General features: G+C 25.7%; 1 protein-coding gene across 1 annotated transcript in view; it reads left to right on the forward strand.

Annotated features, from left to right (window-relative positions):
* Positions 1-1,231: 1,231 nt before the first annotated feature.
* LOC100204541 (proton-coupled amino acid transporter 1) overlaps positions 1,232-27,881 on the forward strand; it is a 62,914-nt gene continuing 36,264 nt past the window's right edge. Inside the window, exons 1-2 of the mRNA XM_065813815.1 lie at positions 1,232-1,340; positions 17,552-17,636. Of these exons, the coding sequence (XP_065669887.1) occupies positions 1,262-1,340; positions 17,552-17,636 (164 nt within the window). The 5' untranslated portion in view covers positions 1,232-1,261. The remainder of the gene's footprint in view (positions 1,341-17,551; positions 17,637-27,881) is intronic.

The raw sequence follows: 27,881 nt of genomic DNA on the forward strand, positions 1-27,881 counted from the left end.
CTGTGATAGGAATATTGTTTAGACTGCATAAACTTTATTTATTTTGTATTTTAGGTTAAAAAAAAGTTTCAATATTTTTTAAAAACAAACGATCAACTTTATTTAACTTCATAAGCTGATTGAAAATTTAAAGTTTTTAAATTTAAATTTTATTAAAATTAAAGCTAATCTAAGGAAAAATTTGAAGAAAGTAGTTCTTATTTCAAAAATATTTCCTAAAAATTTAAAAATCTATGGTACTCATACTGTTATTTTATTTTATAAGAAAAGCATTTTTTGAATACAATTTTTTTATTTTTAACTTTTTTTTTTAATCATGAAGTGATTGAATAACAATTACTGAATTTATTTGATAAACAAGAAAATATTAAAGAAAATATTGATAAAATCTATACTAAATAGAAGGATGAAAACAAATCTTACAGTAAATATCACCTAAAAATAAATGTTTATATGTTTCAGTGTTAAAAATAAATAAAAAAGTTATTAAAAATAAAATTTGTCAAACAAAATAAAAACAGTTATAAAACTCTTGATTTTTAAAATAAAACAAAACAATAAAACAAGACTTAAAAAAATGCTTATAAAAGCTTATGAAACTACAATTAAATTTCAATCAAATACAAATAATTAAAAAAGTTTTTAATTAAGTACATTACAAATATAACAATAAAAAACATTGTTGCTAAATAGAAATACATATTTGACCCCAACCCTTTACAAAAATCATCATCTTTATCAATATCATCATAAGAATGCAACTCACTTTCAAGATCTTAACTTTCTGCTGACACAAAAAACTAGGATGAGCCAATCCAATTTTAGCTTTACTAGAAACAAGCGTATTAATAGGTTTCCAATAATCCTTTTATAGTTTAATTACTAATAATTAACATTTTGATGCTAGGTCCAGATGCATAATGTAAGTTGTTGTACCTTTACTGTAATGCACCATTTTGGATAATGTAAGCAAAAGCATATTAAAACAAGTCTTTAAATCTGGGTTTAAATTATCGCCATTGCTAACAAATGTCAATCATTTTTGTAGTTTAATTATTTAAATATTTCTATAAAACTTCTTGCAGTTCCTTAATCTGAAAATATTTAAAAATGTTCATTTCTAGTTTTTTTTTATAATATATAGAGCACAACAATTTTTTAAAAGTTATAGCACAAATACACACACATTAGTATTATAATTGTACAATAATTTATTTTAAAATTTATTTTAGAATATATAAAGTATACATATTCATTGTAGATGAGTCCTCCAGTGGTTAGTACACTAGAATATGTAGGAGATAAAGAACCATTGATCAAACCTAATGATAAAAATGATGGTAAGATGCATTTTTTTTAATGATCATTTTTACTAATAATTCTGTATACGTTGTCTCTGGCCACATTATTTTTATTACATCATTTGTCTTCATTGTTATATATACAAAGTTTTAGTTTTAAAAGTAAATGTAAAAGTATTGCTTTTATTAAACTAATGCATATGCACAATGTTATGCATTGTATATTATCATAAATTTACTAAAATGTAATAAATAATTAGTATTTATACAAATTATTTATCAAATTTCTGTAAATTTCATTTAATATTTTCTTACAAAATGCAATTTACATATTTGGAGTAGTAAACAACTGGGGTTGAAATTTGGGGTTGAATATATATATATATATATATATATATATATATATATATATATATATATATATATATATATATATATATGTATATATATATATATATCAAATTTATCTATAAATTATATATATATATATATATATATATATATATATATATATATATATATATATATATATATATTATATGTATATATATATAAATATATCTAAAAAATTAACGATATCTATCAGTGTAAAAATCATTATACTACAGAAGGATTCTAAAAAGGTTTGAGCTATTTTTATATTAAAAACTTATTATTTTTTTTAAATTTATTTTACCAAGATGTATTCTATTGGCTTAATGACATCAGATGCATGCAAAGGCCAACAAGATGTTGAAACTTTAAGCAATGAAGAAAAATAATTTTATCATTGGGGTTGACCAGGACTAGTTGGTCGCAGGGGTAAGTTGACGAACTACATTTATCTTCAGAGCCTTTTATCAGAAAGTGACAAAAGTTACACAGAACCTTCCTAATTGACCATTTCATCATTCACTATAGTATTGTCAAGATTCGCGCATGCACATGGGAGATATTAAGATTTATGTTTTTTTTGGACAAAAATATCACTTTTGGAACATCGCTTCCTTTTTACTTTACAAAGAAAATAGTTGGTCGTATGAAAAAAAAATTATTGTAAAAGTTCCAGTCACAATTGGTTTATTATATCCAGTCAGACTTTTTTTCAAAGTTGCTGTTTTTCAGGACCTATAGACTGTTTATTGAAAAAAAAAATATATATATATATATTATATATATATATATATATATATATATATATATATATATATATATATATATATATATATATATATATATATATATATATATATATTTATATATATATATATATATATATATATATATATATATATATATATATATATATATATATATATATATATATATATATATGTAAGGATATTGTATGCCAGCATCTAAATAAATATGTTTATATTTATATATATCCATATTATGTATGCATAAATGCGTATCTTACTTAACCTCCTAGATCCAAGCAGGTTTGGAAACTTTTATTTTTTCTCCTCAATTTCAAATCAAGCCTCATTCTACTCCACATTTTTCACCATATTGAGCACTTTTATTAAATCGTTATGATATTTTTTCATCTTTTTTACAAGAACATCTCTCTTAATAACAAATATGCTTTTATTATTGCAAGAAGCCAATAAAAAATGGTCCAGTCTGATGTTAACCTTTGTTATTCTTAGTTTACTATATCTTGTATCTTATCTCAGATGTTAGGTTCTAGAGACTCTCCAGAATAAGACAGAGTTATTTGCAAAGAACTTTTCCTCTAATTTGACTCTTGAATCTAATGACCATACTCTTCCTGCCATTCCATTTAAACAGATTAACCCATTGTTAGGCATCCAAATCACTCTGGCTTCCGACCTTAAATTTAGTTCTGAATTAAACTCTTCTACAGCTTGGGGTTTAGACTAAATTTATATCAGTCTTACTATGATGGAAATCAAGTCTAATCCTCTTGTAAGTGTTCTCCAGAACTTTCTTCAATTTTTTACTAAACTATTAATAAGTGCTAAATAAGTAGTTTCAATTTTTAAAAATTCAAAAAACACTCGAATCTCTCCAACTATCCTATGATTAGTCTTCACTCTATTATTAGTTTTTATATATAAAGTTTTTGTGATTATTAAATTATTTCTTTTTATCTGTAGTATTAAGGATATTCTTGAAAGCCTACACTCTACTTTATTTCCAGTAACTTTAGTGGTATCCCAAGGTTCTTTCTTTGCTCCCATATTGTTTCATTTCTACAATAACAATCATTCTGAAAATCTTACATATTTGGACTGAAGACTATTTGCTGATGACTCAAATTTGTACTCTTGTCTTGACAAAAGTCTTCATTTTTTGATTTTGCTTGGGCTGGGTTTGCAAAAAGTCTCATTTTTAGCTAGGGCTAGTGCCGGGGACCCAGTTGTATACTAATTTGGAACAGTCCAAATATGTAAAATGAATTTTCAGAAGATCTGTCAGAGTGTTGCAGTGATTCAGTCCTTGTTTTATAAGTGAGAGATACATAGTTTCTAGTGGTATAAGTTTGAATCCCATTCCATTGTTGGTAGCGCTATACTCAACTTTTTTTTTCCTTGTTTATTTTGTAGTTAAAAGGGTGAGAGAGGTTAAAAGATTTGAAAAATGTATATTTCAAGTTTTTTATAAAAATATTTAGAGGGCAATACAATTAATAAAAATTATAGTTCAAATACACATGCAATTGTATGATCATTTAACCAACATTATAAAATAAATAATCATAAACATTAGAGAATCAATTTTCGATTAAAAAACAATACTATTGAACACTTACCTAGTTTGTTTTTATTTAAAATGTTTTTTATTTTTAATAGTGTTTAGTTTTTTTGTATTGTTTATATATAATTTTAAACTATTGTAATAAATAAATTATGTAAATAAGACATTAGAAAAGTTTGTAAGAACATTTAAGAGTTCTAAATTTTTTCAGAATAAGTTAAAAGTTGGACAACATTACAACTCTCCTACAAGAGAGGGCAAATAGATCAAAATGAAATACTCCTTCCAGATCAAAAAAGAGAACTAATTAATTTAAAATTATTTTATTTTATAAAATTAACATTAAAATAAATTGCATAAAAATTATTTCAGATTGAATCAATGAATGTGTTTGCTCCCTTAAGCCTATATGAGACTTTTTTGAAAAAGGCCCAGTTTTATGTGAATTATATTTTCAGAGTGCGCTAATAAATAAATGACAAAGTTAATCTTCTTCAGTGGACTATTTAACTAAAACAAAAGTTTTTTTTGTGTAATTTTGCATCAAATCAACCAAAATTTGGGAAATTTTGAACCATGGGTTCTCAAATACTTTTTAAATTTTGCAAACTTTTTATATGTTACAAAGAAAAGTTAGCACACAAAATTTAAGCTAAAAATGTTGAGCAGTTGACAAGATACTGCAATTTTAATTTTGACCTAGTTTCCCAAAATTACCCAGTTTTCATGACATTCTGAAAAAACAATTTCCTCAATAAAATAAGAATTAACAAGGGGAAAAATATGGAAATAAATATTTATGTTTTTTTAATGCTGAATTCTATAAATGTACTTAAAATGCTGAAATATTAGAGAAAATCACTTAAAAATTAATAAAAAAAACTAATTTATATAAACCAACTTTAGGGCCTAATACCTCAAAACGCCCTGTCAAAATTTTTTTTTTTTTGCTGTCAATATTTTCAGTTCCTTAAAACCTTACTAGGCACAAAAAACTTAACTGGAAAAATAACTGAAACATGTAGAACTTCTAAGATATATCAAATTTATCTATAAATTATATATATATATATATATATATATATATATATATATATATATATATATATATATATATATATATATATATATATATAATTTATAGACTGTTTATTGAAAAAAAGGCCTTTGGGATAAGTTGGCAAAATTTTCTCGGGGTAAGTTGGCTCATAGCATTTACTATGGAAAAAAAAAATATTTTTATAAAATTAATTTTTTTTTTTAAATTTCTAACAATATTGAAAAAATTTATTCTTACAAAAAAATAAAATAAATATTTTTTTTAGGTTTTTGTTTTCACAGATAAAAAGTGGGCTACAATGTTACACGTAATAATATTTGGTACCAGCTAAAAGTAATATTAAATTTTTGGCCTAAAATTGTTTCCAAAATTAATAGTAAAGAAATTTCTATTAATTTTGCAATTAATAGTACATTAATATATATTTTTATAGTTTGCGCCACCATACCCCATAGTAGGGTAAGTTAGCGCAATTTTTTTTTGAGGGCCCAGGTAGGCCTCAAGAATTTTTTTGTAAAAGAATGCAAATTTTTATCAAACTTAACAATATTATGTGAAAGACATACTACAAAATATTTGAAAATGTATCCTATATGGCAGAAAGCTTTTTGTGATCCATTCAATAAATTACAATGAAAATCAGTAAGTAGAGATAAAATTTAAAAATTTTATTATATATACTTTTTTAATTTGTATTTTCCAAAATATAAAACAACATTTTAAACAATTGTGCAGATAAGTTTTATAAAATTCAATAACTTTTAGAAGATCCTGGTGTAGTTACAATAAAAGAGTCACAAGTCATGATGAGAAATAGTTTGAATAATGCTCCTGGGAAGAAACTTTGCTAATCTAGTAAACAAAGAGTTGTCAGAAAAGAAGATTTTAATGAAGAGAAGTCAGGGTGAACAAGATGATGATTTTCTAATATTATCATTCAAAGCAAAAAGACAGAAGATCAATGAAAAACTCAAAAACTTTATTATATCTCCTCTAAAATCTCACTCAAGATCATCAAAACATATGTTATCAAAAGGAAAATGAAAAGTTGCGCACATCAACGAAGTGGTAAATAACATTACTATAAAAATCGAAAGTCAAGGCAATGTTACCTTAAAACTGTGTTATGAAACAAAAGAATGAAAAAGAAGGCTGAAAACTTTGATGAAATTATGAGCTTGATAGAAGAAAAATTATATTTTCTTACAAAAAGACTGTTGTTCAACTTATAACATTGGCACTCCCAAATTGGTGATATTAGAAGTACTAAAATAACTTTGCAGTTACAGAATACCAAAAAGATTGTTAGACAAAATTTTAATAAATAAGATTTTTAGCTTTCAGGTCAGATCAGGTTTTCCTGCTACTGGTAACATGTAACCCAGTACAATCTGCTTCATGTCCTGCTGCCTTGTAGGATACGCCTTTTTAGGCAAAAGCTAGGAGATGCAACTCCGACTTAAAACACCCCTGCCTTGGGGCTTTTGGTTGAGTAAAGGCTAGAGATAGTGTCTTGATAAAAATACTCATCTTGGGCAGATGTTAAATGCACCCGGCTACTGTCTTGTAGAAAGCCTCCTAGGCAAAGACTTAAGGGGTAAACAGATTCTATCTGTTGACCAGCCTCGCACCCCTTCTTTATCTATTAGGCTAGCGCCGATGTATTTTTAATACATCGTTTCCAGTTTAGGATGTTGAATGCTGAATCTTCTTGTAGTAATGAGGCAATTGCTTGGGCTATTAAACAGTGTTCTGAGTACTATCGAGGCTTTGAGTCAAGTTCTTCAATCTAATTTAAAAATGAATAAAGTTCCAAAGACTTTAAAACAAAAAAAACCATCATCATCACCAAGTTCACAAACCTATCATTCAACCTAATATTCGTGGTCTTCAAAGTAACTTTTCTTATGTTGAGTCTTATCTCTTGCAAAGTTCACCAGACCTATTTGCTCTTTGTGAGACTAATTTGAGTTCAGCTGTCTCATCTTGTTATCTTAGTGTTGATGGTTATCTTCCTTTAATTCGTAAAAATTCGAATAGTCACATGCTTGGCATGGGCATTTACATTCGTAAGAATTCACCCATTTGTCGTGAAACTAGGTTTGAATCCACAGCTATTCTTTAATGTGCTTTCGTTTAGCACCACTTCACTCTATTGCCTTTCTCTTTGTCCTATATCGCTCTCCTTCATCTCAAGACTGCACTCTTTTTGATGTTATTTCTGATCATATTGACCAAGCCCTCTCTCTTTATCCATCAGCTAATATAGTTGTTGTTGGTGACTTTAATGCTCACCACTCTGAATGGCTTGGCTCTAGTGTCAGTGACTCTGCAGGCATTAAAGCCCACAACTTTTGCCTTTCTCAATCTCTAACTCGTGTAGTCAACTTTCCAACTTGCTTTCCAGACAACCTGAATCATTTACCTTCTCTACTCGGCTTATGTCTTGTTTCTAATCCTAGTCAGTGCTCAGTTTCTCCACATTCACCCTTAGGTGCTTCCGATCACAGTTTGATCTCTCTAAAACTAATAAAACTAATCTCATTCTTCTTCATCACCTGAATCCCCCAATTATCGAACCTCTTACAACTACAGTAAAGCTGACTGGGATTCTTTCCGTGATTTTCTTCGTGATGGTCCTTGGGTAGAAATCTTTTGTTTTCCTGTCAACAAATGTGCTTCTTACATAACATAAATTCAGGCTGGCATGGAATCCTTTGTTCCCTCTCGATGATTCCAGGTCAAGCCTCACTCTCCTCCATGGTTTTCCTCACACTGTGCTGCTGCGATTGCCAATCGAAACCATTACTTTCATATTTTTCAGCAAAACAATTCTCCAGAAAACAGACGTCTGTTTATTACTGCTAAAAACAATTGTAAAAAGGTTTTGTCTAACCCCAAAGCCTGCTATTCTCAGGTCATGAAACCTCGTATCTCATCTCAAAAATTAGGCTCGTGATTTCTGGAGAATCTTTAATAATATCAATAATAAGGGCAAATCTTTAATTCCACCTCTCTTGTATGGTTCAGACTTTGTCATCTCACCTTAAGACAAAGCTGAATTGTTTGCTATAAACTTTTCATCAATATCATCTCTTGATTCCACTAGTTGCAGTCTACCTGATATTGCCAACAAACAGGTTGATCCATTGCTTGATATCTATATCACTCCAGTTTCTGTATCTAAAGTGATTTCCTGCCTAGACTCATCTACAGCTTGTGGCCCGGACAACATACCAGACTCATCTACAGCTTGTGGCCCGGACAACATACCAGTTATTGTCTTGCAGAAGTGTTCTCCGGAGCTCTCGTCTATAGTCTCAAAACTATTCAACAAGTGCTTATCAGAGTCTTGTTTTCCAGCCTGCTGGAAAGCGGCATCTGTTATTCCTATCTTCAAAAATTCTGGAGAGCGATCTGATTCATCTAACTACCGTCCCATAAGTCTTCTTCCTATCATAAGCAAGGTTTTTGAATCTTTAAATAACAAACACTTCATTTCTCATCTTGAATCTAATAACTTGCTTTCTGACCATCAATATGTATTTCGATCTTCTCGTTCTACAGCTGATTTGCTAACAGTAATAACTGATAAGTTTTATCGTTCATTAGATAAAGGTGGAGAGGTTAAGGCCATCGTTCTTGACATTTCAAAAGCTTTTGATAAAGTTTGGCATGCTGGTCTTCTCCATAAGCTTTCTTCTTATGGTGTATCCGGCAACATCTTTAAGATTATTGAATCCTTCTTTTCCAATCGTAGTATAAAAGTTGTCCTCAATGGACAACACTCTTCTTCTTATTCTGTAACTTCAGGGGTTCCTCTAGGTTCCATCCTTGGCCCTACACTCTTTTTAATTTACATTAATGATCTTCCAGATATTCTCACATATATATCTCACTAAGGTGGCATTGTTTGCTGATGATACTACCATTTATTCTTGTCGTGATAAGAAACCAACACCCTCTGATTACTTGGAGGGGGCATTTGAGCTTGAAAAGGATCTCACTTCTGCTACAGCATGGGGCTCACAGTGGCTGGTGAACTTTAATTCAGATAAAACTCAATTTTTTTCAGCCAATTGTTATCGCAATAATTTAGATCTTATTATATTTATGAATGGTGATGTACTCGATGAGTCATCTACTCTTCATCTTCTAGGATTAACTCTTACTTCCAATCTTTCTTGGAAACCATATATCAAATCAGTTGCAAAATTAGCATCTGCTAAGGTTACATCTCTTTATTGAGCTTGTCACTTTCTTACTTCGGATTCTATTCTCTGTCTCTATAAATCTCAAATCCAGCTTTGTATGGAATACTGTTGCCATATCTGGGGCGGATCTTCTAATGATGCCCTTTCTCTTTTAGACAAGGTGCAAAAATGCATTGTAAACATAGTTGGACCTGCTCTTGCAGCCAACCTCCAACCATTATCACATCGTCGTAATGTTGCTTCTCTTTATCTTTTCTACAAATACTATAATGGGCACTGCTCTAAAGAGCTAGCGTCTTTTGTGCCATCTACTAAAATTCATTCTCATGTTACTCGTTGATGTTTAAAAAAGATGTTTAAAAAAAAAAAAAAAAAAAAGAAGCTATTTCTTCATTGTATGAAGGTGAAGTCTTACACAAGGAAATAGAAGGTTCTGTTAAATTGTTTTATGACTAAAGTGCTTTATATTGAACAATGCCTGGAAAAAAGATGTCAGTATTCAAAAGAATGTCCGTAAATAAAAAAAACTGGTTTTGTGTAATTTAAAGGATCTAAATGTATTATGCAAAGAAAACAATCTATAAATAAAATCAAGTTCCTCAAAAATTGCTTCACTTAGACCAAAGTGGTGCATTTTGCACCAAATGCCATATTGCTAGTGGATGCCTTAAAAGTTATGTAATCCTTATACTAATGTATAAGGATTTACTTTCAAAAACTGTTTGCTCAGTGAAAACAAAGAATGCATGCTTGCACAATGTGATAATTGCCTTGGTAAAGAACCACTCACCATGTACTTGTATGAGATTTTTGGAGAATATGAAGATGACTTTGAGATACACTACAAGCAGTGGCAAACTGCTGATCCTGCAACACAGATTAACAGCGTTTTTGATTAAGTAGCTGAAAATATTAAAAGCAAAAAAAAAATTTGTTGAGGGTGCCCCCCTCAACAAGTTATATAACTTGTTGAGGGTGCCCCAATGTTAAGTTATATAAATTAGTTGTTTTATTAATTTTTAAGCATGTTGCTTTAATATTTCAGCATTTGAAGTACATTTATTGAATTCAGCATCAAAAAAACATTATAAATGTTTATTTTCATGTTTTTTTTCATCATTTTTATTTCTTATTTTTTTAAGGAAACATTTTTTTCAGAATGTTATGAAAACTGGGTCATTTTGGGAAACCAGGTCAAAATTAAAATTGCAGTATCTTGTCAAGCACTCAACATTTTTGGCTAAAATTTTGCATGAAATATTTTATAATAAATAGGAGTCATGTATCAAAATATAAAACAAAAAGGAGACAATGGGCTGGTACAATAAACTTTGATAATTTGATGTGGAATTACATAAGTTAAAATATTCTAACCTTAAGAATTAGGATAAGAATCATAGCTGTAAAAATTAGTCACTGTAAGACTCATTAGATTCATATGACTCATCATTATTCAACTTAGCTAAAAATGGAAGACTTAAAAGTCACCAATATAATAAGTGATAAAAAGAAAAATTGTGGTGATAATTAAATATCAGACCATAACACTGTGCTAAATAAATTATTTAATAATAAGTTTTATATAAAATATAATCAAACATCTATTATAAAGAAATAACACCAACAAAAAATAAAAATCACTTATATTTTAAATAAGTTAATTGCTAGCTTTTTATTATTATCTAAAACAGCCTGTTAAGATAAAATTTCAATGCATCATCTACAAAATAGAACATGTTTCATTTCCTAACATCTGGAAAATATAAACTTTTGTAATTTTAAAAACAGATAAATAAAAATACAAAAGACACATACTATTTATAAGCAAGCATATATTCTATAATTATATTATTTATAATAATGATAATAGGTAGGTTTAGAAATACTTTGGAGATTTATAAAGGTTTATTAAGAAATACAATTAAAAAAACATACTTTTTAAGACTCCCTTTTGCTTATAAAATAGTTAAGCTAATGGGAGAGGTTTAACTCTTCTGCTTGCTTTTTTTAAAATGCAAAACAAAATAATTCTATAGTTCTACAGATATTAAATAAACATATTTTTTATACCATTTTTGCGTGTGCCAACTCAATTTAGTTGTAGAAAACTTAGAAAAATAAAACTGGAAACTTTAAAAAAAACTTTAAAATTTACATAATTTTAAATTTACAATAGTTAGACAGAGCCACACTTTCTTATAAATGAAGTTTATAATAAAAGTTTTTAATGCTCAAAGACTTTTTCTCACCATTAATTTTGTGTTAATGGCTGATGTGTCGTATTAAACACTCACGAATGAGTAAAGGCTGCAGCAGCATTAATTTCAATATTAAAATTTTATAGGATAAAGAGAAAAAAAATGTTTAATACTATTTTGTTTTAATAAGTTTTTTCTGGAGTTAAAGGAGATATATCCTGAATTGAGTTTAGCAAATTCTGTGAAATAAAACCAAAGTGATGCATTACAGTTGAGAATAGAGTGGAAGCCACTTGGTTTGAGTATGCTCTTACCATTAAAACACAAGACTAAAGGGTGCTGCTTTACCCATGTTTGTTTGATATATTACAAAGATTTGACAATATTATGTCTTTGTAATACAGATAGTCAAAGTTGCATATTTTATCTATGTTTTAACTTCTCCGGTAAAGTAAATTTAAAGAGCTATTAACAAAATGTGTTTGAAAAGAATAATGACCAGATCACACACTAACATGGGTTTCAACAACTAAACTGTAAATGTCAGTCCAAACAATCATTATTAATGTTTATTGAAACACCAAATTAAAAAAGAACACTTCTCCCACTTATCAGAGGTAAAACAAACGTTATACCAACACAACTTATCCTTTTTATTTTAATGATGAAAAATGATCAACTCAAATTTAGCTCTTGTAGAATTTCTGACCATTCTAGTAATGATCATAAAACAGTTTATTGCTATAATTAAAATGATAACCAAACAGTAGTTCAATTGAAAATTTTTTTATTTGAAATGGACTAATAATAAATGATCAAGTCGGTGTTGGTTTCCATTTGACAAAGTCCTAATAAGTCCATCCATTAAGAGTAGAAGTGTTCATGACTACAGTTTTGCTTATGTAAATTACAAAAGTATTATGAGTTATGCAAATAAGAGATAAACGAATCAGCATACTTGTGTTTTATATGTATATACATCTCTTGTTTCAGCTGATTGTTTTACTTTTTATTTTCACTTTTTTGCAAAATATTATAACTATTATAGTGCTATTTTTTAGTTTTTAAACTAAAAAAATCATATTCAATTCAATTGTCATAAGCAACCCTTGGAATTAGAAAAAATGAGGCTAGTAATATATTGTAAAACTGTTAAAGGTCAGCATTAGTTCGGCAAAAAAAAATTGTCACAAAGGGGTTCCCATAAAATATAGAAATGAAAGCAGCAATTTTTTGCCAACCTCAAACAATTTCAAGTTGGCAGTTAGGTCGGCATTGCCGAATGCCGACCTTGATTCTGAGGGTTGCATAAGAGAGTATGGGTCTTTTATTCTTTTTTGATAATTGTCTATAGAACATCCACAGTACAAAGTTTCATAATTCATTTTAAATGTTTACACTCTTATATTTTCTTTAAAAAATATATATTTTTTAACAGCTGCAAGTCTTAAATTAACTGTTAATATTTTAGTTTTTGCCACAATTGGTTACCCTAAGTACACAAAAGTAACAAAAAATTGGTGCTGCCTGTCTGTACATATTGAACTGGAACAAAAAATTTTCAAAATTTTTTCATATGCTCCATTACTTAACAAACATGAGGTACAACAACTTGAATTATTTAAAATCAGTTAAAAACACTTGCAAATAGGTATTATTTGGTAAAACACTTGCAAATAGGTATTATTTGGTAAAAAACTATTATTATACAAAATTTCAGGTGATCATCTTTTTTATTTGCAAAGTTATAGTCTGTCAAAAATCAAAAAGTTCTACTGTAAGCTCCAGATACTCAAGTTTTTCTGATTTTGGTCAATATTGAATCAATCATAACTTGTAAATAGATTGGTCAATCAAACTAAAGTTTAAAAAAATCTAAATTTAAAATCTAAAATTAAAAAAAAAATTTTTTCAGGACTGTGTTTTTTTAATGAAATCTATGGGTAGTCAAAATTTTAGGCAAATCTGAGATTAGGAACTTTTTTTAGAATTAAATTTTAAGCAAATCTATTGGGTACTTTTAAAAAACTAGGTAGTTTTATATGGAATGACCAAACTGCCTGCAGAAATGTAGTGGTTTGTTTGAAACACTCCCAAAAGATGGATGGCAAACAAGTTTAATAACCACACTGTTTTTTTATTATAATAAAATAGCTGAATATTTTGAAAGTATTTTAAAGCATTGCGTAATTTAATTTAATTTTAAACCGCAATAAAAATTATTTAAACTAATTTAAACAAAGTAATTAAGAGAATCTAAGTTCATTATTTGAAAAATATTATATTTCCTTATAATTTGTTTCCTTAAACAATCCTTATACTTATGTTTTGTTTATCATAATTTATTTATTTATTTTAATTTTTACATATTTAATGTAGTATTTTTGATGAAATATTAAAAACAATTTATAGACAGATTTTATCAGTTGCCGCTAAGATATTTGTAAATGTAATTTATGTTCATAAACATATTATGTCAAAAGAACTTTACACAAAAAAGAGTTCTCTTAAACAAAAGCACTTGTCCCTTTTTATAAAAAAAAAAAGTTTTTAATTTGCTTTCATTTTTTCATTAAGTTTTTAATTTGCTTAATAATCTATGATTATCTATGATGGGGAGATTCATATTTTATTTAATGATTTAGTTAGCAGGCGATTAGAAAAAAACTTCTTTAATAAAAGTTGTGAAATTGTTTTACATTGATTTGAAACTAAATTTTACATTCAATGTTTTACTATTTTGCATTCTTTCAAAACAAAATTTAAATTTTTAAAATCACATTTAGTTTAAAGTCTTTTGAAATTAATTTTTTTTTTAATGAAACAATTTGTTTCTTTAAAAAATTCTTAGTAGCGGTTAAATGCTTTTTTTTATGACCTAATATTTTCTGAATAAACTTTGCGTAGCGATGTTAAAAGATAATTTAAACATTCTAAAAAATAAAAGTTTTTCCTAAATGAATGTTTTCAATGTTTACATTTTGCAAACGAGTTTTGGCCTAACTGAACGCTTTCGACATTTTCAAAAAAAGCGTGACGCTTCTTAACAAGACCTGTCTAAGTTTTTTTTTTTGTGGCAAATTTAGTTCTATTACTTTATCTCAAAATCCTGAAATAAAATTTGTAAAATAATAAAATTAAATAGTATTTTTGTTTAAATCATAAAACTTTTTAGTTTTTATTTAGGAAGTATTTTATTAAATACATCTGAATACTACATTTTCTTATGTTCAAATTAATAAAGTGAAAATGTGGAAAACAAACTTTGACACTGTGACTTTAAAAATATAGTTTTATTATTATTTTAGATAGTTACTTATCTTTTTATAAAGTTCTTGAATTAAAAAACAAACAAAGTAGAACTGCTAATAGAAGTCAATAGTTGGCTTTTTGGGTAACCTAATTGCATCAAAGGAAAATAGTCGTCTTTCACAAAATTTGGTTGTCTCGTACCATTGAGAGTGTGTGTGTGTGTGTATATATATGTATGTATGTATGTATGTATGTATGTATGTATGTATGTATGTATGTATACCAGTCTTGGTCCGGAAGGCAAATAGTACTTTGTTCTAATGATTTGACTACAGCTTTTTACATATCAAAAACGCGCTAAATAATAAAGATTTTTAATTAATTAAAAATAATAAAAAGTGTTAAAAAAAAATAACAATTAATTATGTTTTTATATTAGCATAACACTTTTAAATAAATTAACAAATTGCTGATAATGATTTTTCTTTAAGTACCAATGAAAGCTGTTTACAATTTTTTTAATTATTATTATAAGTTATATAAATATACATTTTTTATAATAAAAGTTGTTTTTTTTAAATAAATGCATTTTGGTTTTATAAACGGCAACTTTTTTAGACTATGATAATATTTTAATGAACTTTATATAAGAATCATTAAAGTTAATTCACTTAAAAAAATAACAAATTTTGTTGAAAAAAATGAACTAATGAATAATTTTTTATTTTTAAAAAAAAATGTCTATCAATTTTATAACTATTTTAAACAAGCGATGGTTGCCTGTTTTCTTTAATAAATTTTTTGTTAGAATGATTAAAATTAAATTATCTTTTTATTTTGTAAGCGTAAGTATTTCCTATCCTGTATTTGGATAAAAACTTACTATTTTTAAATAAGTAAAAAGAACAATTATAATTACAATTAAATGTGTATATTTTTTAAACAATCATTTGAACAATCAAAGTTGTTACTTTATTTATAAGAGTTTTCCATAATATTTTAAAAACATTGGCAAATATCAAAAAAGTTTGAAGTTTTTTATTCCAATTAAAAACTTGATTAAAATAATCTTAGTGCTTTCGTTTTGTAGGTTTTATTTTTGTTGTTTATAATTTTATTTTTTATGTTTTTGTTCTAGTTAATTTCTTTTTATTTTCTCTTATGTTTAGTCTAGATAAGTTTTTTTAGTGCATTTTTTAAATTTGTTCAAATTTGAATTTGTTCAAAAAAAAGTCAAACCCTTTTTTTTTTCTTAGCTGGTGTTTTAGATACTGATTTCTTATTAAATATTTTACTTTTTTTCATAGTGGGTCTTTTTTTTACAAAAGAAAATTGAAATTAAAAAGTGCTAAATATTGGAAATTTTATTATTGTAAAAAAACCAATTATTTATTTTGGGTGATTCAAAATATTATGAAAAAATTATAATTTTTCTTTAAAAAAAGTAAAAAGTTTTACTTTTTTCTTAAGGGGTGATTCAGATACTAATTTCTTATTAAGTGAAATAGTTATCTGTTGTATTTTGTCTGCCTCTATTTATTGATTATAATTTATTTTATACTTTCTATTTAATCAATTTTAACACTTAAAATGAAAACTATTACATTGTTTCGACGTTTAATGACCTGAAACTTTTGAGATTATTAAACAATTTAAGCAAAATTAAATAACTATTTTGCTTTAATTCTTATGATCACTATATTCAGGCCTTGTTATAAGATTTTGTTGTGTAATGGAAAAGCGTAACATAAGCATAACATAAGTTAATGTAACTTTACTTAATATTCGTATTTACATTGTTAAAAGTTAAACTACATCAGTTGCGTATTTTAAAGTACTGTATTGAATTTAAATTTAATTTAAAACCATGTTAAAAATCAATTAAAAATTTAATATCTTTAAATTAAACAATATTGTTATAAAAAAAATTATCAATAAAATTTAAATGTTTTTGAAACAATATTTCCTTATTTTTAAAAACTTAAACTTTTACTATTTATTTCTGAAAACATAACGCAACATTGTCATCTTATGTTTGCTTTCTTGCAATTTAGTGGTGTTTTTTAATGAAGGGGAAAATTGTTTATGAGTGAAGTTGTTAACAGTCAACTAACTTAATTTTTTATCAACTGTTAAACAAACTATTAATCAAGTTTATCAGTTATCAATAAAATACTTGTGAACATATTTTATACTCATAAGTAAAACCTTTGCCAGAAAAACTTTTCCTGATATTATACTATTATGTTTTAAATATTATTTGTATAAAAAATATGTTAATCTAGGTAATACAGTATAAAAAGTACTTACATTTATAACCCAAAATTAAAAAAAAATAGGAATGAGGTAAATAAAAACTCACTAGTACTTAAGTTAACTTCAAAAGAGTATGCAAATAAACAAACTTAAAAGAAAAGATAGTACGCATGGTCTGAAAATTATAAGCGTTTGTTTTAAAACTTTTGCTTCAATTCTCATGACCTCTATATTTATTATTTGAACTTTAAAAGAAATGTTACATTCAGGACCACCCAAATTTGATTGGCCAAAATTGATATTAAGAGATCAACACATCATATTTTCAAAAGTGCACAATTATTGGTTGGCTATTATTTCCAGCAGTTATATATATATATATATACATATATATGTGTGTATATATATATGTGTGTGTGTATATATATATGTGTGTGTATATATATATATATATATATATATATATATATATATATATATATTTATATATATATATATATATATTTATATATATATATATATATATGATTATATATTTGTATATATATATATATATATAAAATTTAGATTTAGAAGTTTCTATAAAGTCGGTACATTCTTTAAGTAGAGCAGCATTATCTGGAAAACTAGATACAGGCGAAGCTGGAACAACGTAAGTTTGATTAAGGATTTTATTAAGTGTATAACTTTTATCAATATTATATTCCATATTTTTTTATATTATTAATTAGGCGTTATTTGTTGTAATACTTCTGCTTTATTGTTGTGCTTTATGTCTAATAAATTGAGTGATTTTGTTATATTATGTTAATTGGTTTATCACATTACGCATACCGCAACACTGGCAATCATTTATAATTTTTTTGGTTTTTGTAAAATATTTTTGTTTATTTATCTCATAAATTCTTATAGTTTTAATTAAATATTTCCTATTTTTCATTTGAGGCTGGCAATTTTATGTTTCATGAAGATAAACAGATTTATTCTGTTTATCCCCATTTGAGAATATAAAGTAAATGTAAAACAAATATTCCACTAAAACAGTGCATATTTTTATAAAACAAATAACTCCACTAAAATGATCAACTCCACTAAAACCGTATATATTATAATCAAATTTGTACTAAGTATAAAACAAATAATTCAATTTTAACTGCATTAATTATGATTAAGTATAAACTTAGCGTAAAATGAATATTTCCAGCAATAGGGTATTAATTATAATTAATAGGGTATTAATTATAATTAATAGGGTATTAATTATAATTAATAGGGTATTAATTATAATTAAATATATACTAAGTATAAAACTAAAAACTCCACTAAAATAGTTTACATTTTTAAAACAAATAACTCCACTAAAATGGTATACATTTTTAAAATGAATAACTCCATTAAAATGATATAAATCACAGTTTTATATAAATTAAGTATAAACTAAGCGTAATATGAATTACTTCACAAAAACAAAAACAACACAAAAAAGTTATAGTTAAATATAAACTAAGTATAAAACGAATAACTCCACTTATAGGTTATACGATTTTAATACAAATAACTCCACTAAAATGGTATAAATAATAATTTTATATAAACAAAGTATAATGCATATAACTTCAAGAAAACGGTATAAACTATAACTGCACATAAACTAGATTTAAAACTGTATAAAGTTTAGTTAAACATGAACTAGATATAAAAAGAATAAATCTACTTAAACAAAATAAATTGTGATTAAATATAAACTTAGTATAAAACAAATATTTTTGGTCAAGGGGTGCGGCTTATAGCTGAATATTGACTGGGTGTGGAACAGGCATTTCCCCGATAGTGGTCAGGTATAAACAAAGTATAAAGCAAATAGCTTTGTGCTTTGTTTATATTTGGTTTTGGTTGGGGGGGGGAGGGGTGTTTGTTTTGTACTTGGTTGGTGTTAATTGTAAGTTATGCCCTTAGTTTATATTTAGTTATAGCTTATACCACTTAAATGGTAAAAGCTTTAACTAAATATGAACTATTTATAAAATAAATATCTCCAATTAAAGGGTATGAATTATGATTAAATAAAAACTAAGTATAAAACAAATAGTTCTACTAAAACGGTTTACATTTTTAGAAAACAAACTCCAACTTTTTTGATAATTGTTTAACAAACACTTACTCTAATAAAATTATGTCTTCTTTTTCACTGATGCTTTTATGACTATATGTGTTCCATAAAGTAACTGAATTCTTTTGGGGTCCAGGTGCGAAGTTATATAAAAAAAAAAAAAAATTAATATTTTATTTTCATCAGTTATTGTATCAGGTATTCCATGAAGTCAACAGTTTTTAGACTCATATACTATAATATAGTATATATGTATATATATATATATATATATATATATATATATATATATATATATATATATATATATATATATATATATATATATATATACGTAAGTGTATATATATGAATAAAGAAAATATCTTTATATTATCATGTATAATATTGTATACTTGAAAGAGTGCTCAATAGATAAACTAGAGCTATATAATATATATGTTACTGTTACCCGCAGTACCAGGAATTAGCTAAATGCTAATGTTTATAATATAATTTAATATTGCAACTGAGTTTCATGTGTTATCACAATCTTCAGGCAAGTAGTAAAAGTTTAATTTTGCTACGATTTGTTTAGTGGACGTTACGGTTTATATTTGTATTTTAGATCATTACGGGACGGAAATTGATTAGTAGTTAGGTTAATAATATTATTAATTTGTTTTTAGTTGGCTAATAATTGTGAAATAGTTATATGTTTAATGTTGTTTAAAATATTTTTTATGTGTTAATGTGTATTATTTGTGTATTAAAAAATAATAAAATAAAAATAAGAAAATAAGAATTAAAATTGATATAAAAATATACATAATATTATAAAATATATTACAAAAGCTGTGTATGTGAGTAATTTATTAGTTAGCCTAGAGATATATGGAGCAGATTAGTCTAGTTATTTTTATTTATAGTTGTTAGTCAGGTTTGTAGCGAGCTTTGTAATTTTTTAATAAGAATTTATTTTCGTGGCGGCACTTTGATATAATTTCGGTTCTCTTATTTAACAGTTCTTCAGGTTTTGGATATGATATAATAGTAAATTTCTCATACAGACATAGTGGGCATCTTTTGGAAATATTTGAGTAGGGGGGTACTGATTTGAGAATAGACCATGTTAGCATAGGGGTTTCATTAAAATTGTTTTTTAAATCCCAGACATAGTTTGATATGGCAGTCGAATTTTTGTATTTAATATTGTTGAATGATGATTTATGGTTGTTGTGTCTGGTTTGTGTCCACTCACCTTCCGTTAATCCTATATAAACTTTGCTGGGTTGGTTTTTTGCTGCGATGATGCATTTATATGTAATATTTGTTGATTTGCACTTACCATTCAGGGGGCATTCTGCTTTGTTTCGACAGTTGCATTTTGGATCATTATTTTCAATTCTAGGGAAGATAATTTTTTTGTTGTGGTTTTTTATAATTTTTTCTATATTTTCAGTGCAACTGTAGCTTACCTTAACAGTGTTTCTGTTTAAGATTTTGTGAAGTTTGTGTGTCTTAGGGAAGTTTTTTTCTAGTAAATACAAAAACATTTTTGCAACATTTGTGGAGATGTTTTTATTAAATGGGGGGTTGAACCATATGATATTGCGTTTACGATTTTTCTGGGATATTTTATGTTTGATCTGATATTTGAGGGAGTCAAATAAATTTGTGATGTTGACCCAGATTCTTTTGTAAATATATGGTCAAAAAAACAATAATTGGATCTACATCTATGTTTTACCTATTAAGTACTAATGTAGACTTTTTTTATTCTAATAATCTTTAGTTATTTAACTTAAGCCTTTTATGTTTATGATTCTGATGATTTTTTTTTTTTTTTTGTATTATTATTTGTGATGTGTAACAGTTTTTTACAATTCCATAGTTTATTAATATAGCTGTTGGCCAATTCAGTTGTTGCAGCATCACTTATTTCAAATATTATATGTGGCTTTTTTCAAATTTGTTCAATAAGTATGATTTTTTTCAGCTGGCACCTTTATAGAAAATTATTGATCAGTTTAAAATTTACTTTGATTATCAAATAAGTCAGCATGTAGATTGGGATCACACTAAATTTCTAAAGCAGTCTGTTTGGTAGTTTTGCTGTTTCTATTCTTTTCTTCTTTTTCTGTGTTTTATCAATTGTACAAATAGGAAATCTTCCTGTGCCTTTCATTTTAGATTTTTGATCTTTTAAATATTCTCTATCCAAAAATGGCACCTAAAACAATTTTAAAATTTTCTAAAAAAGTGTTTTAGTACTTCTGTAATATAAATATATTATTTGCTCTATAAAAGTATCAAATAAATTTACAAATTTATGAAAACTTAAGAAATTTACAGGTTTATAGACTTTCTTATTAATAAAAAATTTTGCTGATAAAATGAAAGACAAGTATTTCTTTCTCCCATAGACTTTTTATTCTGACTCTCAGCTGATTGAAAATCTATAGATTAACTAAATTTAATAAAATCTTATTTTGAAAATCTGAAATTAATAACTTATTTGCTAGTTTTAAAGAGACAAGCAAAGTGTATACATATTTATCAAAAATGATTAAAATATTTATCATACATATTTATCAAAAATGATTAAAATATTTTGAACCTGATAAAATAATATTATTTTCTTATAAGTATTGTTTTTATAAGAAAGAAAAAAATGATATGGTTTTATAAAATCATGAATTTTAACTTACAATTTAAATTTATATGAATTTAAATAATATATGATAAGTTTTTTCATTTAGTACCCAACTTGAATTAAACTGAATTAAAGTATCGCTTAAAAATAATAAAAATAAAATAGACAATCTTTCTAACCTGTGATAAGTTAGAAAGGTTACTTATTTATCTGTGATTATCTTTTTCAACTGTTACAACAACATTACAACAATTGGCAATGGGCATCTGAACAGGACTTTTATGAAGATTTTCTTTCTAAATAAAATCTGAGTGCATTAAGTTCCGTGGAAACCTCATTATACAAACATTTCTCTATTCTCTTCATAATATGTTTTATTTGAAAGTGTCACTTTCAAATTGATTTGTGTCACTTTAAAAATGTCTCTTTCTTTCGATTTTAGTGGTTCAAACTCCCATATGAGTCAGATTTTTTTCTTTTCCTAATTCTGGGCCCTCATTAAAAACAATGAAATTAAAAAGTTTCTAAAATTGTGACATTTTGGGAAGATCTTTAATTTAAAATCAATTTTTAATTATTAGTAAATTTTGATTACTATTATTATTATTTTTTTAATTTAATGTTAAAATTTTTCAAAGATAAAGGATTTTTTTAAGTTTTCATCTATGCAGTTCAAAATTTAAGTTATAAATAGCTTGTTTAAACCAGGCTAAGTCATAAAAAAAGTTTTTTTTATGACTTAGCTCCAGCTCCTAAGAAATGTCTGGTTGGGCTCTAGTTTCTAGACGTTATGAACAAAAATTGCAAATTTTGGAATATTTTTTTTGATCACGTTTGCTTACCCAAATCCTAACCAATTGCAGGAAATAAATTTTAACCAACTTTCATGTTTACAATGTATCATCTATCACTACTCTACTAATGCATATTACTTTTAAGTAAAAATATTTTTTTGGATAAATATATATTTATTTCTATATATTATTAAATTTACTATTTTTTATTAATTTCTATTTTTTTAAACTATCAAATTTTATGTGTTTGAATTATGTAATTACGACTAATGGATTTATTAGGAGATACGCAGAATTTTGAAATGCTTTAACTAATTAAAAGCGTTAAAACACATCATGTAACTTGATATATAGACAAAATAAATTTCTGTCAATCAATCATTGACTTGATTGTTGATGACTAATCAAACGAAACAATAAGAACCATGACATAAAATTAATTTATAAAGAAAACTTTTTCACAAGTAAACAAAAACAACTCAATAAAATTAACTCTAAATTTATATATAGTACTAAATAGTTAAAATAAATTAGTTAAACAATGAATTTGTTTACTGTAAAAAAAAAAAAAATTGTTTCATTTCTTTAAAATAATAAATAAAAGTTTATAAATAAAGTAATAAATTAGTCAATATAACAAAAATAAAAAAAACATTAAAATAAAACATATAAAATTGAATAAAAACAGTATAAAACATTTAAAAAATAAAAACAAACACATTCTGCATTTAAAAAAAGATTCAAGTTAATTAAGTTTGTGTTTTTGCTGTAATTTGAAAATTATTTAGTTTTATATGCATTTATAATTAATTAAACGGTTTTGGCAACAAAGTAAAGTTGAATGAAAGTCAAAGCAATTAAAAGTGATTTAATGTCAAATGAATCATTTATTACTTTCCGTACTCTCAAAGCCAACAATTTATATAAATATACATATAAGGTCCAAAAACTCATTTCAAATGTAATTGGACTTGCTCTATCTGCCAAGCTTAAACCACTTTCCTATCATCATAAGCATTGTTGTTGTATCTCTTTCTCTTATCTACAAATACTCATGGTTGCTGCTCAAACAAACTATAATCTCTAGTATATGTAATGTATATATATATATCAGGCCTCGGCAGGAAGCGAGAATTTATGGTTTTCTCTAAAGTATAGTTATCATTGTGACTAAATTAAAAAATTTATTGCATAATAAACTGCAATGCGTTTTAAAAGGCTTAGTTGCTGCAAAAAAAACAAAAACAAACAAGCGCCGATTTAAAAGCAAATGTTTTTTAATAGAAAAATTATTATGCAATAATTTAGATTGTAATAAAATTATTACAATCTAAATTATTGTATAATAATTTTTATTTTATGTATTGAATTATATATTTATTATATCAATTACTTTAATATATTATTCACTTTTATTGTGAAATTTTATAATTGTTGTAATAATTCTTAAAATGTGCCTGCATTCAATTACAATAAGAAAATATAAAAATTTTTATAAGCACTAAAAACTTTTATAGCTCTTAGTCAAATTTTTTATTAAATAAATGCTGTTAATAAATAAATGTATAGCTAGTGTGAAAACCCAAAGACAACGCTTGTCTAAAGAACTTATTCATGGCACAAAAAATGATGTTTGTTATGTATGTGTTCTTGTAACAGTAACGTTACAAACATATGCTTGTAACAGGTATAAAATCAAATTTTTTATTCAATAAGCAATTTTTTTAATGAATAAACAGATAGCTCATGCAAAAGCAAAGCTCTTGTAAGCTCTTGTAAGAAGCTGTTTAGAGGAGCAGCTTGCATGGGTCACCATGTTTGTTTTAGGGGAGCTTTTCTCTGCTCTTGCACTCATTTAATCCTGCTGAGACCTGATATATATATATATATATATATATATATATATATATATATATATATATATATATATATATATATATATATATATATATATATATATATATCAGCCCTTGGAAGTAGAAAAAATAAAATTGACAAAAAATTGCTGACCTAAAACTATTTTAGGTTAGTATTAGGTTGGCACAAAATTTAAAAACAGGGTTTAACAAATTACTAAGTGTGTGATCAATTAGCATTAATAAAAAGTCTTTAATCAACAAACACCTAATCTCTCATCTTAAACCTAATAATTTACTTTCTAATTATCAATATGAATTTTAATCTTCTCGTTCTACTGCTGATTTGTTAATGGTAATAACTGATAGGTCTTTTTGTGCTTTAGATAGATGTAAAGAGGCTAAAACTATTGCCTTGATATTTCTAAATCTTTTGATAAAGATTGGCATGCTGGTCATATATATAAACTATAGGCTTTCTTCTTACGGTTTATCAGGTAACATCTTTAAGATTATTGAATCCTTCCTTACAAATCATAGTATAAAAGTTGTCCTTGATGGACAGCACTCTTCTTCATATCCTGTAACTTCAGGGGTTTCTCAAGGTTCTATCCTTGGCCCTATACTTTTTTTAATATACATTAACGATCTCCCAAAATTCTCACATCTAGGGTGACATTGTTCGCTGATGATACTACTATTTTTTTTCTTGATTAGATGCCATCACTTCACAGTGGCTGGTGAAATTTAACTCAGATAAAACTCAATTTTTTTCTGCTAATCATTATTGCAGTAATCTTGATCTTCCTATTTATGAACAGTAATGTACTTGATGAGTCCTATTAGGTAATCAACTATTTTTATTTAGTAAAGAAACAAAATATTTCATAAAAAAAGGAAGATATATTATTTCAATAAAATTTGATCCTAAGCACAATAAGACTAACAACTAAATATAAAAATACGAAAATTGAAACTATTAAATATAAATATAGAAAATAAAAAGTTTTAACAAACAACAATTTTCTTAATAAATTTACTTGAAGAACTTGATGAGTTTATCCTTCATTTTTTAGGATTAACTCTTACTTCCCATTTTTCTTGGGGACCATATATCATATCAATTGTAAAATTAGCATCTGCTAAGGTTGCAACTCTTTATTGTGCTTGCCACTTTCTTACTCAGGATTCTATTATCTATTTCTATAAATCTTAAATCCATCCTTGTATGGAATACTGTTGTCATATCTGGGGAAGATCTTCTAATGATGCTTTTTCTCTTTTAGACAAGATACAAAAATGCAATGTAAACATAGTTGGACCTCCTATTGCAGCCAATCTCCAACCATTATCACATCATGATGTTGCTTCTCTTTCTCTTTTCTATAAATACTATATCTTTTCTATAAATATTTTATCTTTTCTATAAATATGGACCTTGCTCTAAAGAGCTAGTGCCTCTTGTGCCATCTACTAACATTCATTCTTGTGTTACTTGTCATTCAATTGAGTCTCATCCTTTTACTGTGACTGTTCATAAAAATTCTTATTTGTCTAGTTATTTTCCTCAAACATCAGTTTTTTGGAATTTGCTCCGTTTATCTTGTTTTTCTAATTCATATAATTTGCAACCTTTTAAGTCATCTGTCAATTGTTATCTTGCTCTATAAACTTCATCTTTTCTCTTCCATTAATTTCCAACTCTAACCTTTGCTTGTAGTGGTTAGTGGTTTTTTCAACATCTTCACTTCTAAATAGGCTTGCAGCCTATTTAGAAGTGAAGATGTTGAAAAAAAAACAACTTAAAAATTTGTAAAATAAACCTAACATATTACTATTTTATTAGGAACTTAAACATTATTTAAAAAAATTTTATTTAAGTTATTTTATTTAGAATTACTAAAATGTTTTTTTTGTTTTTTTTTGTAATCAAAAACTAGGATAAAGTAATCTTTTTGTGACTTTCAAATCCGGAGTCCTTTTTAGGACTCCGCATCCCTGCTTTTTAGAATTTAAATAAGATGTTCATTTTTTTTTTTTTCAATTTCAAATAAAATGTTCTGTTTTATTTTAATTTTGAATTTCAATTTCAAAAAACTTTTCCTTTTTTGGGATTTTTTGTATTATTTTATTTAGAATTTAATTAAAATTGTTAGTTTTTCTTTTTTTTTTAAATTATTTTATTTAGAATTTAAATAACATGTTTGTTACACTCTTTTGTTTTTTAAATTAATTTGTTCAGAGTTTAAGTAAAAGTTTGTCTTTGTTAATTTAAATAAAACAGATAATATATTTGATTTATATACATTAATATGTATATAAACTAAATATATATGACGTATATATTTAGTTTATATATATATATATATATATATATATATATATATATATATATATATATATATATATATATATATATATATATATTTGTTCTTTTATTTCTTCATAATAACTATTACAATAAAATAAATGAAAGAAGAATGCATATAAATAAAAAATTACAAATTTTGTTGCATATAAAATAAGAATGTGGAAACTTACAGAAGATCAGATGATCTTGTCATCAAGAACTGCTTACAATTGTTATGTGTTTAAAACAATTTTGTAATGTGTATAGAATAAATAAGGCAGTCAAATAAAGTTTATAAAACGAAAGTTAGAAGTAAAAATTAACGTTTTATATAAATACTTAAAATACAAGACTTGATAGGTATAAAATGTATAAATTAAATTAACATGATGCACAAAAAAAAAATTAACAAAACAAAATTTAAATATACAAGTATTTAGTCAAATAAATAATTTTTATATAAGAATTCGTAAAAACATTGAAAATAAATCAAAATAATTAAATTTAAAAATATATAAGTATGTTTTCAATAGAGAGAATGATATTTTTTAATTTCTTTTTAAATGCGAAAAAGTTTCACTCTTGAGAAAAATCAAAATGTTTCAAAACTATATTGTTCCATAGAAACGCCCATCGAAAAGAAATACAAAACTTGCCTAAATTGGTTCTGAAAACTGGTTGAAGAAGGAAATTATAATTCCGTAAATTATATTTATTTTTTTCTTTTAAGGAATATAAATTGTGAAAAGAAACCATATTTAAAATATTCATTTCAATAAAAAGAGGCTTAGCATGTGAAAAACGGTTTTTAAAATTAATAAGACGTGCAGCATGTTTCTGTTGGCGATGAAGAGGTTTTAATTTACTTTTATTGACACTACCCCAAGCCGCATTTGCATAGTTTATGTGGCAATGAATGAATGAATGGTATAGTTGAGTTAAAATATGTTTATTTAACATGCTTCTTGCTTTATATAATATACCTATACTTTTCGAAATTTTGCAGGTAATGTTTTTGATATGTTTTTTCCCTGTGAGATTTTCGTTAATTGAAACCCCTAAAAAGTTTGTACATGTTGCTCTTTTAATTAGAACACCATCAATAGATGGTGGAAATGAGGAAGAAGCTTGATTGGAAGTAGACATTTTTTC

The sequence above is a fragment of the Hydra vulgaris genome, chromosome 12 (genome assembly GCF_038396675.1).
Source record: "Hydra vulgaris chromosome 12, alternate assembly HydraT2T_AEP".
NCBI lineage: Eukaryota > Metazoa > Cnidaria > Hydrozoa > Anthoathecata > Hydridae > Hydra > Hydra vulgaris.